Source organism: Orycteropus afer, unplaced genomic scaffold (genome assembly GCF_000298275.1).
Source record: "Orycteropus afer afer isolate SDZICR_OR568_19922 unplaced genomic scaffold, OryAfe1.0 scaffold00027, whole genome shotgun sequence".
NCBI classification, from domain to species: domain Eukaryota; kingdom Metazoa; phylum Chordata; class Mammalia; order Tubulidentata; family Orycteropodidae; genus Orycteropus; species Orycteropus afer.
The window spans coordinates 2,506,298-2,523,448 of NW_006921614.1; the positions used below are offsets into that span (position 1 = coordinate 2,506,298).

The 17,151-nt window shown below is 37.2% G+C and overlaps 1 protein-coding gene across 1 annotated transcript in view; it reads left to right on the forward strand.

Moving 5' to 3' along the window:
* Positions 1-16,603, forward strand: part of EEF1E1 (eukaryotic translation elongation factor 1 epsilon 1) — a 29,409-nt gene extending 12,806 nt beyond the window's left edge. The window contains exons 3-4 of the mRNA XM_007935332.2: positions 6,285-6,380; positions 16,442-16,603. Coding sequence (XP_007933523.1) covers positions 6,285-6,380; positions 16,442-16,603 — 258 coding nt within the window. The remainder of the gene's footprint in view (positions 1-6,284; positions 6,381-16,441) is intronic.
* Positions 16,604-17,151: the final 548 nt, after the last annotated feature.

Below are 17,151 nucleotides of genomic sequence, written 5' to 3' on the forward strand. Positions count from 1 at the left end.
TTCCAGCCTCACAGCAACACACAGTCTACCACAGTATGACAAACTGACAGACGAGTAGTGGTAAAATTTAGGTGGTAGCCCCTAAAATACCAATATATGCTACCCTCTCACCCAAATTTGAATCTTCTGAGGCTGTCTCCTGATCTGTGTCCTCATTCCTTTATGACCTAAGCTGTACCATCCCTGTCAGCCCCACATTCTTATACCTTTTTGCAAATGACTGTCTTTAAATAGAGACTTAGACAATCTCAAAGAGATTCAATTCAGCAAATATTTATTGATCACTGAACCACTATGTGCCAGCACTTTGGGATGTGGTTTGAGAATTTCAAAAAAAATGCTCTATCTGCAGTTCAAGGAATTCTAGAATAAATACTACTGATCACTGGACAGTGTTTTATAACTAGTCTTTAGAGGAGCCTTTGAGGTATCTAATAATAATAGTTTATGTAATCTATTATGTGAACTTCATAAAGGATTCTTTCTGAAAGATTATATGAATCTTTAATCACATTTAATTTGAATGTGATTTAATATAAGTTCCTATTCTGTTAAATTACATATTAATTTGAAAGAAGCCAAAAATATTCACACAATATTTTTATCTAAATTTTAGCTTCCAAGAAACTAATTGCCTTATTCATGTTTATCTGTCAGATGTTGTTGTTAGGTGCTGTCGAGTCAGTTCCGACTTACAGTGACCCTGAGTACAACAGAATGAAACACTGCCTGGTCCTGCACCATCCTCACAATCTTTGCTATGCTTGAGCCCATCATTGCAGCCACTGTGTCAGTCAGTCTCATTGAGGGTCTTTGCTTTTTTTACTGGTCCTCTACTTTACCTAACATATCTTTCTCCAGGGACTAGTTCCTTTAAGCAACATGACCAAAATATATGGCCATTCTTATTAATTCTAAGGAGCATTCCAGCTGTAATTCTTTCAAGATAGATTTGTTCATTTTTCTAGCAGTCCATGGTATTTTCAATATTATTCACTAACACCACAATTCAGATACATCACTTCTTCAGTTTTCCTTATTCGTTCTCCACCTTTCACATGCCTGTGAAGCTACTGAAAATGCCATCGCTTGAGTCAAGCGCACCTTAGTCTTCAAAGTGACATTTTGCTCTTTGACACTTCAAAGGTGTCTTTTGTGGCAGATTTGCCCAGTGATTTCTTGGCTGCTGCTTCCATGGGTGTTGATTGTGGATCCAATTAAAATTAAATCCTTGACAATTTGTATCTTTTCTCCATTTATCATGCTGCTGCTTATTGGTCCATTTGTGATGATTTTTGTTTTCTTTATGTTGAGGTGTAATCCATACTGAGGGCTGTAGTCTTTGATCTTCATCAGTAAATGCTTCAAGTCATCTTCATTTCCATCATGCAAGGTTGTATCATGTACCTGTGGCAGGTTATTAATGAGTCTTCCTCCAATCCTGATGTCATGTTCTTAATATACTCCAGCTTCCCAGATTATTTGCTCAGCATACAGATTGAATAAGTATGGTGAAAAGATACAACCCTGACGTATACCCTTCCTGATTTTAAACCATACAGTGTCCCCTTGTTCTGTTCGAACCACTGCCTCCTGTTACATGTACAGGTTCCTCGTGAGCAAAATTAAGTGTTCTGAAATTCTCATTCTTTGCAATGTTATCTACAATCTGTTGTGATCCACACAGTCAAATGCCTTTGTGTAGTCAGTAAAACACAGGTAAACATCTTTCTGGTATTCTTTGTTTTCAGCCAAGATCCATCTGATATCAGCAATGGTGTGTTGTTAGATGATGTTGTTGTTATTTGCCGTCGAGTCGGCCCCGACTCATAGCGACCCCTCCTTGGGTTTCCGAGGCAGTATCACTACGGAAGTAGGATTGCCCAACCTTCCCTCCGAGGAGTGGCTGGTGGGTTTGAACCGCCAGCCTTCTGGTTAGCAGTCAAGTGCTTTAGGCACTATGCTACCAGAGCTTCTGGTGTGTTAGATACTTCTTCCAATTTAGATTAGCACCTTTTAAGATTCTTTAATATTTAGTTTTATTTTTTTAAACATGGACTTGGAGGAAGCAGCAGTAGGGATCCAGGTAAGGAGAGGTTGGAGAGGTTTCGAACAGCTAAGGGAGACATACTCATCTATGGATTTGTCCTACTGTGGTGATGTGCTGCTGTGAGTCTTGAGCTATGCCGTCAGTGTTTCAAACCCAGTGGGGTGCACATGGTGCACAGGTTTCAGCGCAGCTTGCAGACTGAGACAGACTGGGAAGAAGGAAGAGGCCATCCACTTCTCAAAGAGTTGGCCAGGGTAAACCTTATGAATAGTAGAGAAACACTGTCTGATATATTACTGCACAAATTTTATGAATAATCCGGAAACATTGTCCAATACAGAGGAGGAAAATGAGTCACTTAGGTTAGAAGGCTCTCAAAATACGACTGGCAAAGAGCTGCATCATCAGAGTAAAACCAGCCTTACTGATACGGATAAGGTAAAGCTCTCAAGACCTCCATTTGCTGACATGGCACGACTCAAATTGAGGAGAAACAACTGCAAACATCCATTAATAATCGGAACATGGAATGTACGAAGTATGAATCTAGGAAAATTGGAAGTTGTCAAAAATGAAATGGAACACGTAAAGATTGATATCCTAGGCATTAGTGAGCTGAAATGGACTTGTTTTTCCATTTTGAATCAGACAACCATATGATCTACTATACCGGAAAAGACAATTTGAAGAGGAATGGCATAGCATTCATCATCACAAAAGATGTTTTAAGATCTGTCCTGAAGTACAGTGCTATCAGTGATAGTATAATATCCATATGCCTACAAGGAAGACCTCTGGTAGCGTAGTGCCTAAGGCACTTGACTGCTAACCAGAAGGCTGGCGGTTCAAACCCATCAGCCACTCTTCGGAAGGAAGATGAGGCAATCTACTTCCGTAGTGATACTGCCTCGGAAACCCAAGGAGCGGTCGCTATGAGTCACGTCCGACTCGATGGCGAATAACAACAACAACAACAAGGAAGACCAATTATTATGACTGTTATTCAAATTTATGTACCAACTACCAAAGCCAAAGATGAGGAAATTGAAGATCTTTATCAACTTCTGCAGTCTGAAACTGACCGAACATGCAATCAGGATGTATTAATTATCACTGGTGACTGGAATGCAAAAGTTGGAAACAATAAAGAATCACCAGTAGTTGGAAAATTTGGCCTTGGTGACAGAAATAATGCTGGAAATTGCATGGTAGAATTTTGCAAGACCAATGACTTACTCATTGCAAATACCTTTTTTCAACAACACAAATGGCAGCTGTACACATGGACTTCACCAGATGGAATACGCAAGAATCAGATTGAGTACATCTGTGGCAAAAGGCAATAGAAAACATCAATATCTTCAGCCAAAACCAGGCTAGGAGCTGTTTGTGGAACAGACCATCAGCTGCTCATATGCAAGTTCAACTTGAAGTTAAAGACAATTAAAACAAGTCCATGAGAACCAAAATATGATCTTGAATATATCCCTCCTGGATTTAGAGACCATCTAAAGAATAGATTTGATGCATTGAACACCGATGACGGAAAACCAGAAGAATTGTGGGGTGACGTCAAGAACATCATACATGGAGAAAGCAAGAGGTCACTAAAAAGGCAAGAAAAAGAAGAGAAGACCAAAATGGGTGACAGATGAGACTCTGAAACTTGAGTGGAGAGTAGCTAAAGCAAATGGAAGAAATGACAAAGTAAAAGAGCTGAACAGATTTCAAAGAGCAGCTTGCACAGACAAAGCCAATTACTTTAATGAAATGTGCAAAGACCTGGAGTTAGAAAGCCAAAAGGGAAGAACATGCTTGGCATTTCTCAAGCTGAAAGAACTGAGGAAATAATTTAAACCTTGAGTTGCCATATTGAAAGATTCTATGGGCAAAATATTGAATGATGCAGGAAACATCAAAAGAAGATGGAAGGAATACACAGAGTCACTGTACCAAAAAGAACTGGTTGATCTTCATCCATTTCAGGAGGTGGCATATGATCTAGAACCAATGATATTGAAGGAGGAAGTTCAAGCTGGAATGAAGGAATTGGTGAAGAACAAGGATCCAGGAATTGACGGAATACCCATTGACATATTTCAACAATTGATAGAATACCCATTGAGATATTTCAACAAATGGATGCCCCGCTGGAGGCACTCACTCCATTATGCCTAGAGATTTGGAAGACAGCTACCTGGCCAAATGACTGGAAGAGATCCATATTTGTACCCATTCCAAAGAAAGGTGATCCCACAGAATGCGGAAATCTTTGAGCAATATCGTTAATATTGCACATGAGTAATATCTTACTGAAGATAATTCAAAAACGGTTGCAGCAGTATATTAACAGCTTCCAGAGGTGCAAGCTGGATTCAGAAGAGGACATGGAACAAGGGATATCATAGCTGCTGTCAGATGGATCTTGGCTTAAAGCAGGGAATATCAGAAAGATGTTTACTTGTGTTTTATTGAGTATGCAAAGGCATTTGATAGTGTGGATCATCACAAATTGTGGATAACATTGAGAAGAATGGGAATTCCCGAACACTTGATTGTATTCATGAGGAGCCTGTACATTGACCAGGAGGCTGTCATTGGAACAGAACAAGGGGACACTGCATGGTTTAAAATCAAGAAGGGAGTGTGTCAGGGTTGTATCATTTCATCATACTTATTCAATCTATATGCCGAGCAAATAATCCGAGAAGCTGGACTGTATGAGGGAAAACATGGCATCAGGATTGGAGGAAGAATCATTAACAACCTGTGATATGCTGATGACACAACTTTGCTTGCTGAAAGTGAGGATGACTTGACGCATTTGCTGATGAAGATGGAAGAATACAGTCTGTAGTATGGATTACATCTCAATATAAAGAAGACAGAAATCCTCACAACTCGACCAATAAGCAGCATCACGATAAATGGAGAAAAGCGTGAAGTTGTCAAAGAATTCACATTGCTTGGTTCTACAATTGACACTAATGGAAGCAGCAGTCACGACATTAGATGACGTATAGCACTGGGCAAGTTGGCTGCAAAGGAACTCTTTCAAGTGCTGAGGAGCAAGGATGTCTCCTTGAGGACTAAGGTGCACCTCACTCAAGCCATGATATTTTCAATTGTCTCATACGCATGTGAGAGCTGAACAATGAATAAGGAAGACCGAAGAGTTGATGCTTTTGAGTTGTGGTGCTAGCAAAGAATTCTGAAAGTACCATGTACTGCTAAAAGAACTAACAGATCTGTCCTGGAGGAAGTGTAGCGGAAATGCTCCTTGGAACCGATAATGGCCAGAGTTCATCTCACCTACTTTGGTCATGTTGTCAGAAGGGACCATTCCCTGGAGAAGGATGTCATGCTTGGTAAGGTGGAAGGTCGATGAAAGAGGGAAAGGCCTTTAACGAGATGGATTGACATGGTGGCTGCGACGATGGGCTCAAGTATAGCAAAGATCGTGGAACTGGTGCGGGATTGGGCGGTGTTTCATTCTGCTGTGCATAGGGTTGCTGAGTTGGAAATGACTCAACGGCACCTAACAACAGCAACAAACATGGGCTTTGAAAAAACCTTTTTTCAAAGTACTTGTTGGCTACTTAGGGAGATTAGCACTTACTACTATCTTATTTTGAGTGATTTAAAAATAACTCGTTATTTTAATATGTTTAAATTAAAATAATCATTTAAAAAGTGACGGTCATTGTCTGGTGAATATATAACAGGTTTTTGTAGCTTTAGATGGTGTTGAAAACTAGAGTTTTGGTGGCATAGTGCCAAAGGCATTTGAGTGCTAACCAGAAGGCTGTCAGTTCAAGTCCACCAGCCACTCTTCGGAAGGAAGATTGAGCGATCTACTTCCGTAGAGATACTGCCTCAGAAACTCAAGGAGGGGTCGCTATGAGTCGAATTGACTCCACAGCAGTAAATTTGCTTTTTTTGTTTTGTTTTGTTTTTTATTTGAAATTATCATCAATGATTCTTTATCATTTTCTAATGTTTTCTGCTTTAAAATACTTTAAAAATAGTATTAAATATAATTTAATTTTTAAATGAGGTGATTGGCATACAGTCTGATTTTGAACAAATCTATATTAATGTCAAGTATCACATTTTTTAAATGTCAGTATTTTGTTTTCTAATAACCCTCTAAATGTTTTAAGTTGTACAAACATAGTTAACTTTAATATTTCTATTTCATAAATTAATATTTCATTAATTTCTTTTTCCCTAGGATCTTAATTTATATCTTGAAGATAAAGTCTACCTTGCAGGCTATAACTTTACGTTAGCTGATATCCTGTTATACTATGGACTTCATCGCTTTATAGTGAGTACTTGAATAATTATTGGCTCTTTTCCCTTATCATTCTGAATGACATATGTGTGTGTGTGTGTGTGTGTGTGTGTGTGTATTTATTTATTTAATTTTTATACTTTTTTTGTATTTAAATCAAATTTGCATTTTCAGCTTATAAAAGGGAAATTATTTTTCTACAAGATAACCTTACACAAGAATTTCTTCCATACATCCTTCTAATGTAGTACCTTTCTTGGCCTACTTAATTCTCAACCTTTGCTTCCACTGTTTTTCAGAAACTATTTTCTAGCTATCTGGGCTTTATCATCTTCATACCATTCTATCTCTAGATCATAAATCCAGTACCCCACCTTTTGTGCAGCCTCCATCCTTGCTCTTCACTTTCTTATTCCCTACTCCCACCACTAGGGAAAATGACTTGATTTCTTCTCTTTTTCCTAACCTATCTCCTTTCTTCCCCATCCATACAGATTGGTGACACTGCAGGTTTATAGTATCTAATTTCACATGAGTTCTCACACTGATCAGCTCTTTGATTCCAGGGACAATTCCAAACCTTAGCCACTTCCCTCAACCCCCATCCCTCTCCGCCTCTTTTATCTCAGTCATCATCAGATGGCCTTCCTCCCTAATTCTGCTATCTTTTGGATCCCCTGGTCTTCCAACCTGCCCACTTGCACATCCTCATCCAGCCTGTCTTCTTTTTCTGATGTTTCTTACTTTTGTCCTAGAGTAATCCATTCACCCTTCCCTCTTTTTTCTGGATCTTGTCCTAAATTCAATGTCTTTTCTTTCTCATATCTTCAGTGTTTCCCTCTAACTATTTGGTTAAGTCCCTTTATTTTAAATTGTATTCTATCTTAAACTTACTTACAAACTCATGTGGCACTTCCTTAGGCTGTGTTCTGTATGTTTTATAAATGTGAACTTAATTAATTCTTGTAATAGCCCTATGAGATAAGTACTATTATTATCATTCTCATTTCACAGATGAGGTAATTGAGGTAAAAACCAAACCTACTGCCACTGAGTGAGTTCCAATTCATAGTGACCCCTGTTGGGTTTCCAAGGCTCCACATCTTTACAGAAGTAGATTGCCTCATCATCTTCCTGTGGAGCAGCTGGTGGGTTTGAATTGCCGAACTTCTGGTTAGTAGCCAGATGCCTTACCCACTATGCCACCAGAGCTCCTTAACTAAGGCATAGGTTGGTCAGATGTCTTTGAGTAGGAAGCAGCAGAGCCAGGTCTGGAAACCAGGCAGTCTGCTCCAGAATTTATACATTTTAACATCTGTATCCCCATCAAAAAATTCCCCAATTCCCTATTACTCATCATCTTCCCTGGGGGAAGAAAAGAGCCCATACATGTTTCTGTATTCTGTACCCCATATATCCAATTAGTCATCTGTGGTTTCTACCTCCTGAGTACCACTCACATGTATCTCTTCCTTGTGGTCTTGGATGACATTGTCCTACTTCCAGAATTCACTTATGTTTTTCTAGGCTTTTGAAATAGCCTCCTGCCACTAATTTCATCTCTTAATACACACCTTTTTTTCCACTGCAGCAGTCTTACAGCATGGTAACATTAACATTTTTTTTTTTTTTTTTTTTCTTAAAATAATTAAGTAGTTCCTCATTCCCTATAGAATATTATTCTATAGCATGGGTAACCCTTCTCCATCTGATCCCTGCTCCTTGCTAGCCTTGGTTCTCTCACTCTTCCTTGTTGTTAGGTGCCAACGAGTTGGCTCCAGCCTATAACGACCCCATGTATAAGAGAACAAAACACTGCCCGGTCCTATGCCATCCTTAGTCATTGCTAGACTTGAGCCCATTGTTGAACCACTGTGTCAGTCCATCTTGTTGAGGGTCTTCCTCTTTTTTGCTGGCCCTCTACTTAAGCAAGCATGATATCCTTAAAGTATGTGAGACGATGTCTGGCAGTTCTCTCTTCTAAGGAGCATTCAGGCTGCACTTCTTCCAGGACAGATTTGTTCATTCTCTGGCAGTCCATGGTATTGTCAGTATTCCTCGCCAACATAATTCAAAGGCATCAACTCTTCTTTAGCCTTCCTTATTCATTGTCCAGCTTTCACATGCCTTTGAGGCAACTGAAAATACGATGGCTCGGGTTAGGTGCACTTTAGTCTTCAAAGTGGTAGCTTTGCTCCTTAACACTTTACAGAGGTCTTTTGCAGCATGTTTGTCCAGTGCAATATGTTTGCTTTCTTGACTGCTGCTTCCGTGGGTATTGATTGTGGATTCAAGTAAAAGAAAATCCCTGACAGCTTCAGTCTTTCCTCCATTTATCATGATGTTGCTTACTGCTCCATTTGTGAGGATTTTTGTTTTCTTTATGTTGAGGTGTAATCCATACTGAAGACTGTGGTCTCTGAACAGTAAGTGCATCAAGTTCTCTTCTTTTTCAGCAAGCAAGGTTGTATCACCTGCATATTGCAGGTTGTTAATGAGTCTTCTTCCAATCCTGATGTCATGTTCTTCTTCCTGTAGTCCAGCTTCTCAGATTATTTGCTCTGCATACAGATTGAATAAGTATGGTAAAAAAAGATACAACCCTGATGCACACCTTTCCTGATTTTATACCAGGCTGTAGCTCCTTGTTCTGTTCAAATGTAGGTCTATGTACAGGTTCCTCAGGAGCACAGTTAAGTGTTCTGGAATTCCCATTTTTGCAGTATTATGATCCACACAGTCAAATATCTTTGCATAATCAATAAAACATTAGGTAAACATCTTTCTGGTGTTCTCTGCTTTCAGCCAAGAACCATGTAGCGTCAGCAATGGTGTTCCTAGTTCCACGTCTTCTTTTCAATCCAGCTTGAATTTCTGAAAGTTCCCTATCAATATTCTACTCTAACCATTTTTGAATTATCTTCAGCAAAAATTTACTTGCATGTGATATTAATGATATTGTTTAATAATTTCCACTCTTCCTTAGATACCTTGATTGCTGCCAGGACATATTCTTTGGAGCCTTCTGAGCATAGTGCAATTTCTGCTCTGTGTCCTTTGCATTTTCTGTTTTTTTTTTTTTTTTTTTTTGCTTCCTAGGCCCTCATCTTCCTTCCAAATTCATTTATGTTTCATCAAATATCAGCTCAGTTCCACACTAATTTCTTTGTTGATGCTCAGACTTCCTGAAACATAATGAAGTGATCCTTCCTCTGTATCTTTTTATACCCCTTAGATCACCTCAGAAAAAGCTTGTTTTTAGTCTCGGCATTGTAAACTGCATGAGTCAGAGATTGTAGCAATCCATATTTTTAAACACTGTCTGGTCTAATTCTTGGCACACATACACAGTCTGCCCTCCATAAACGTTGAATGAATGTTTTCTTAACATAATTTATTTAAAATTCCCAAAGTTTTGTATATATTTTTTCCTTGTACCTCACAATAGGGCATGTGTTGTCATCATCCTTTTACTAAGAGGCCAACTAATGACTTATGCAAACATAAAGCTCAGTTTTTAGAAGGTCCAACACAAGCCACACCTTCTGAGTAAGATATCCACAGTGTAAGAGAAAATCCTTTGTAAACTCTAAAATACCAAGATAATATATGATATGGTTATTCTTAGTACACATCCAAGCTATAAACCCTCCGTTTGGGTTTACTTGACTTTATCAAGAATTACTCCTCTAAAATAACTTAAATGATCATATATTATCATTGCAATGACTTAGTGTGATCTTTAATTCAAGGTAATAACTTTTTCTATTATAAACTTAAAAACATTTATCAGAAGGCTATGATAATATGCCCACTGTACTGTACTTGAGGGGTACAAAAGAAGTATAATATTTATCAAGGAACTATTGACCTCACTGAAGAAATATGATCATTTTACATGAAAACAATTAGTGAATAAGAAGAATGTAATCCAGGGCTCATTCTTGGTCATGATATCATGATTTCAATTTAAGAGACAGGTCGAAAATGATAGGAAATAGAACTATGAAATTGCCAGAAAAGTATCTTTACAATGTGTATGGCCTTGGCCTTCAAACAAAATGTTACTGGTTTAATAAGCTTATAAGTTTAAATATTACAGATAAGATGAGCATATGATTTCTTATCCAAAAATAACATTTTTGACAGGAGATGCAGCCCATTAATAATTATGTAGGGACAACAGGAATGAAGTGGGACAGATGGTATCCATACTAATATAACTCGGTTTAACCAAAACCAAGAGACTGAGACAAATCATGTATTTATCATGATTCCCCTGCCAGCTCTTAGCACAATACCTTATACATCTAAACACGTATTGAGATTGGCAACATTGAACAGTATTTATCTATATAAATAAGTTCCTATTTTAGATTATATATCTTTATATTGAAAGTATGACCTTTAGTTACATGCTTGAATATAATTAACTCTAATGTAATTTTATTTAAATCTGAAGAAAGTCTTAAGCTTGAAGTACTTTGATCACACGAGCCTCTCTTTATTCCATTCTAGGTTCAATATATTTTAGTAGTTTTTTGACTTTAGAATGATGACGTGGCATACCTTACCTCATTTCAAAAAGAAAAAAGCCTCCAAGGTAAAGGGGGTTTGCTGTTTTGTATTTAAGCATCTTTCTCCTGGTGACTGCCCTACAGTCTTTCAATTTGGGGGAGTCGTAACTTGATTTGAATAAGATTAGGCTGCTACAGGCATGTTTACCTTATAGAACCAAAACCAAACTTACTGCCGTTGAGTCAGTTCTGACTCATAGTGACCCCTGTTGGATTTCCAAGGCTACAAATCTTTACAGAAGCAGACTACCTCATCTTTTTTCCACAGAGGAGCTAGTTGATTTGAACCACAGACCTTTTGGTTAGCAGCCAAATGCCCTAACCACTATACTACCAGAGCTCCTTTATCTTACAAAGGATTCCAAAGTAGTTAACATCTAAAACAACAACACATTTGTTGACATTTTAAAAATCTTATTTATATATGACATACATTTTTGTGTTACTTAACTTTTTTAAACCTTAATATTAGAAGAAATGTCATCTGTAATCCTATGCCAGTGGGCTAGTGAATGAAATTAGGAACATCATGAGATCTGGGTTTGTGTAGCACCAAGCTATCATTAAGGAGAAAATTTCTCCCATGCAACAAAATTAAAAAGGTAATAGTGAAATGTAGGCCTTGCAAACAAAGTATATATTTATATTTTTTTCTTCTGGCAGTAGGGAAAGCAAATACTCTAAGAAAAAGAGTATTTGTGTAGAATTTTTTGCCAACAGTGAACAAGGTCATAATTCCATAATGCCAAATATTTATAGCACCAGCTGCCCACTTATTCTTTAATTATACAAGTCTAGGTGCCCTAGCAGGTATTTTGTTTTCATGCATGTTAGAGGTGTTTCATTCAGTTCTGTGTGTTAAAATTAAGATTACATTAAGAATATGTACTAACCTGCACCTATTTTTATTTCCTATTTTGGAATGTATATTCTCTTTGTATGTAGTGATTAGGATATTATGATTAATGATACTGTGCTTATCTTTCTCAAAGCAAAATTGAGGGGAATATTGTGTACATCACTCTATTGACCATACCTCTGGGTTGATGTCCTGAGTCCATAACCAAAGCATCTCCCCTGCCCTCTGCATATGCACAGGAGAAATATACCTCCCAGTTCAGGCCTCCCACACTGAAACCTACACAGTAACAGAACTACACTGTGATATTAAATCACATCCTTGTTCACTTAGGTATAAATATACACAGACAAAGAAGAAAAAAATTGATACTTAGGTATTAAATTCAGTTAGAGTAGAAGTCCAGATTGGCTGCCTGCTCATATTCATGGGTATCTCTGTGCTTTCTTTGCATTGGTGGTACATTTATATATGGACTCCTCATGCATTCTTTTCTTCATTTATTCATTCATGTTATGAAATAGTTAATAAGCAAGCAGCAGAGTGTACAAAATAGCAGTCAAGGAGCCTTGAGTTATCAAATAGTCCCACTGTATTTTGTTTCAGCGTGAGCCTGATTTTAATTGTGGCCAAATTACTCTAATTTTAAAATCTGGTCTATCTTAATTCCCTTTGAGGAATATTATGTTTTGCTTTCTTTGTTAAACTGCCAGTTTGTGTGGTTATTTATTATAAAACCAATGACTCACTGCTTTCTCAAAAACGATTTCACTGGTAGATAGTGAACCTCCTGAACAGACTGTTACTGAAGATTATTAAACTCCTTTGTGATGTTATGTGTTACTTGACTGTAACATTTTTATCAACTAGGATACATTTGTTTTGAAGTTTGAAGCACAAATGGAACTGTGTAGTTCTTTTACAAAGAAAGAAAATTAAACAGCTGCAAAACAATCCAGGAACATGGGCCATAAAGAATGTCCAAACGTCAGCCTGGTGCCATTTGGAAAGGCAGTGCTCAGCATCTCTTTCTGATTTGGAGTGAGGCCTCCAAGTTTTTCTCATATGCCTTCATGAAAAACTAAGGACTAAGAATGTCCTCTTTCTGGCCTTCAAGTTGAAACTAATTATCTGTTTTACTTTGAATCTGAAACTAATATAGAATGCCTAGATAGAGAAAAAGTAAAGGATTCAGTAGAGCCAGGCACCAAAGACATGCTGGTATGTAGTCTAGTGAGAAGCAGGAAATGGTAACTAGAACAGTTGCATTGTGTTTCTTTTTTCTTTTTTTTTAATTGTGATTTGGGTGAAAGTTTATAGAGCAAATTCACTTTCCATACAGCAGCTCACATACACTTTGTTTCATAATATTGACTACAAGTTTACCACAATGCAACATCTCCCCTCCTGCTTCCTCCCCATAGTTACCTCTTCCCTGTGTCCTTCCCTCCATGCACTCCTGCCCCCTGAGCTGTCTCCCTGTGCATACACAGCCCTTCTATTTTCCCATGATTATTCTCTCCAAGGAGTGTATCTACCTAATGTAAATGTTCAGTTCACATGCCTGTCTTTTGTTTGGCTGGAAGCCACAGGAGTGGGTTCAGTTCCAGACCTGAAGGGCAGCTAGAGGCCATAGTCTCAGTGGTTCCATCAGGCTCTATCAGACCAGCAAACCTAGTCCCTTTTCTTTTATTTCCCAAATGATTTTGAATTTTGTTCCACATTGTTCTCCCACACGTGGATCCCGCTCAGAGTGGCTGACAGTGGTAGCCAGGCACCATCTAGTTCTTCTGGTCTCATAGTCATATAGGCTGAGGATTGCATGGTATACTAGTCATTTGGACTAATTGTTTCCATGAATCTTTGGTTTTCTTCATTCTTTGCTCTGAATGAGGAGAGACCCATCGTTGCATTTAGATGACCAGTTGCAAGCTTTTAAGATTCCAGTCGCTACTCGCCAAAGTAGGATGTGGAACAATGTTTTATATAGTATGTTATGCCAATTGAGCTTGATGTCCACTGCAACTATGGTCCTGAGCCCACAGGTCCAACTACTCGCTCCCTCTGGGTAGCTGGCTATGGCCAAGAAGTGTTTCTTTTTGTAAGAGAAAAAAAAAAAAAATAATAACTTTTGCTGAAAGGAATGATGGAAATCCAATATTATCCCATCAAAAACCGTCTGAAAATTAGATGGAAGGAAAAGTGTCCTTTTAGCTGTTTCTTTACATAAACTTCACTTATAGAATATCTACAAAATAAGGAGCAGAGGTAACAAATTGAAGTCAGTCATAATTTTTCCAGACTCAAAAGATAAGCTCCAGAGTTAAAACTATAAGAAGATGGTTGAAGTGGAAACCTGATCCTTTCAGAAAAAGCCCTATTTCTGGCCAAATTTTCTGAGGGAAAATGAACAAATTTACATTCTCTAAAACTGATCATCTGAAACATTTTTTTAAAAATAGATCATTTAGTTTAAAATTGTTAAACTAGGAAATTTTAAAAGCTTTTAGAATAAAAATTATACTGTTGGTCTGTTTGTATCTTTACACTGAATGTGAACATTTTAATTTGGAGAATAATGATTTTGCTGTATGTTGTATTTGTTGTTTAAAATAATAGCCATATACAAGACCTCATAATAGTAAATTTGTCTAAAATACAAATGTTGGGCTTTTTTAGTCCAAGTTTAAAATGTGGGTGAACAATTTGAGCAGTAGATCAAACAACCATTAGTACTTTATTGTTTGGAAATGCTTTGTTCTCGTATTTTAGTTCATTTTCAAAAATGACATCTCACAAAATGACTAATGAGCAGAGATGTTTTCTAATGAAAAATCTCTGAAAAGACTAAATTGTAGAAAAGTGACTAGATTTGAATCATCATATATCTCTGCAGCAGACATGAAACTACATGTGAGTGACACTTATAGTTACTTCTGTTTGCTTTTATATGTAGGACTTCAGTGTGTATCACTGAAACTAGAAGCTTGAATTTTTATGTAACCAAAGCAGTGAGACGCTGACTGCTTATCTGGGGCAACTGAAAAAGACATTGAAGACCACCAAAATAGTGTCAAAAGATCAGAGATCTGTTAAATAGTGTCCTAGTTGGATCAGGGCAAAAAGGAAGGCAGGATGGCATATATCAGTTTTTCCTTTTAAACTGCTTTTAGTAAATACATAAAATGGAAATATGTATTCAGTTAAACATTTATTTGAAAAAAATATATCCCTACCTTTTAATTTTATTGTTAATATTCTCCCCTATTCTGTAGTAATTACTGCATCCCGTACAGTATTTACCTGTAGGCACAAGTATATGCTGTGTTCTGAACAGCCACAGAGCATCCATCACTAAAAGAGCTTCCCAACAAGCAGACTTTGGAGTGGGTTTGAACTGCATGTTGGGTGGCTGAGTTTTTTTTCTTTGTAGAAACATTCCTGTCAGTTTTACAGAAGCTTGCAATATCTTTTAATTAACTGTTAGAGTAACAACAGGAGAGGAACTAGACTACCCATGCACGGTCATGACTGTAAGTTACTGCCTTGCCGACTCTCTTAATCTAAGTAACTCTGAATAACTCGAAGATCTGTCTTAAAGACAAGTCTGAGTCACCTACCTCTAGATATGAGCCCAGGGAAATGACAGTCATCCATAGTTTTTATTGTATTTTCTCTAACCAAATCTCGGAGCATTCTTGTAATTTGATATTAAATTACATGAATTGCTGCATCCACTAAAAATAGAGTGCAGCTTTATTTCAAACAAAAATTAGAAAGCCTTTTGTTCTTGTTTTACATAGCCTCCTTCATCTGAGTTGTATGCTCCTGAAGATAGACCATTTTCATATTAAGCAATAATCACTTGAAGTTAAGTGGGTCATTGTCTTCTCAAGTGAGATTTTTCCCCGGAGTTGTAGAAAGGCAGCAGTAGTATATATACACACATGCACATGCGCGCACACACACACTCGCAGTCATTTAAATATATATATATATTTGAGTTTTACGTAGTATTCCCTTGTTAAGTATATTATCAAGGAGCCTGGGTGGTACATTGGTTAAACAACTGGATGCTAACTAGAAAGTTGGCTGTTTGAACCCACCAGCTGCTCTGCAGGAGAAAGATGTGGCAGTCTCCTTCTGTAAGGATTTATAGCCTTGGAAACTCTGTGGTGCCATTCTGCCCTGTCCTATAGGGTCACTATGAGTTAGAATCAACTCGACGGAAATGGGTTTATATTTTGAAGTATGTTATATTTAATATCAGTAAACATTTATTTAGGTTTGCCAGAAGAAGACTGGAGAAAAAAACTATGTCTTAGTCTTTAGGAAGCTATTATCTTCCTTTCTCCTATTTTCTTTTCCAATAAAAAACAAAATAAAACTCTTTGAGCCTCCAGATCCTAGGTATAACATACATTTTGCGTTTGTTAAGAACTTGAAATTCCCTAAGAAAGCCTGTTTGGTTTTAAACTTAACATAAAAAGTATTAAACAAGTAGCTGTTCCAACTGGCTGAAACTTTTACACCTATCTAAATATGTTGGCTTTTGATAACTGCCCCTTACACCAATTTCTGTTGCCTATTGAAATGACAGTAATAGCCATGCTTATGTAATGTTTATGTTCTATGTGTTTTTTAATCTTTCTATTTAGGCTGACCTGACAGTTCAAGAAAAGGAGAAATACCTTAATGTGTCTCGCTGGTTTTGTCACATTCAGCATTATCCCGGCATCAGGCAACATCTGCCTAGTGTTGTCTTCATTAAGAACAGACTATATTACCAGTTCCCATTAGAAGCTGTCCATGCTGTATGAAGAGTGATTAAAAATGTTTCAAATGGAAAATATATTCTGGACCACAGGACTAACATAAATTGATATGCAGCCATTCTTTATTTGTTTATGTAGATGCTGAAAATTTTAAAGTGTAAGCTTGTGTCTGAATGTTTTGTTCTTTAGTTGAAATTTTGCAATTTTTTATGTAAAAATTCAACTGCTGTCAAAAAAAACTTGTGTCAAGATCAAGTTATAAATTACTTTGTTTTACAGATAAAATTTACTTTAATAAAAGTTGCAAATCATTGGCTTAATCTTAGAGTTAAAAATAGATGGTTCTTTCAGGGTTGACATTTTGGGCTATTTATTGACCTCTGTTTGATATTTTAAAATTCATTTTCCCTCAATGGATATTTAGCTAGTTAAGATCTATAATAAATTGTGCCAAGGATACAGAAAGGGAAGAGAGATGGATTTGTTTTCATGTATTTATGTGAGCTAGTAAATGTGGTTGAAAAAATCTTTTTTGTTTGTTTGTTTCTTTCCTGTAGTCAGTATTCATTGGAGTGAAACTACTGAACTGCCCT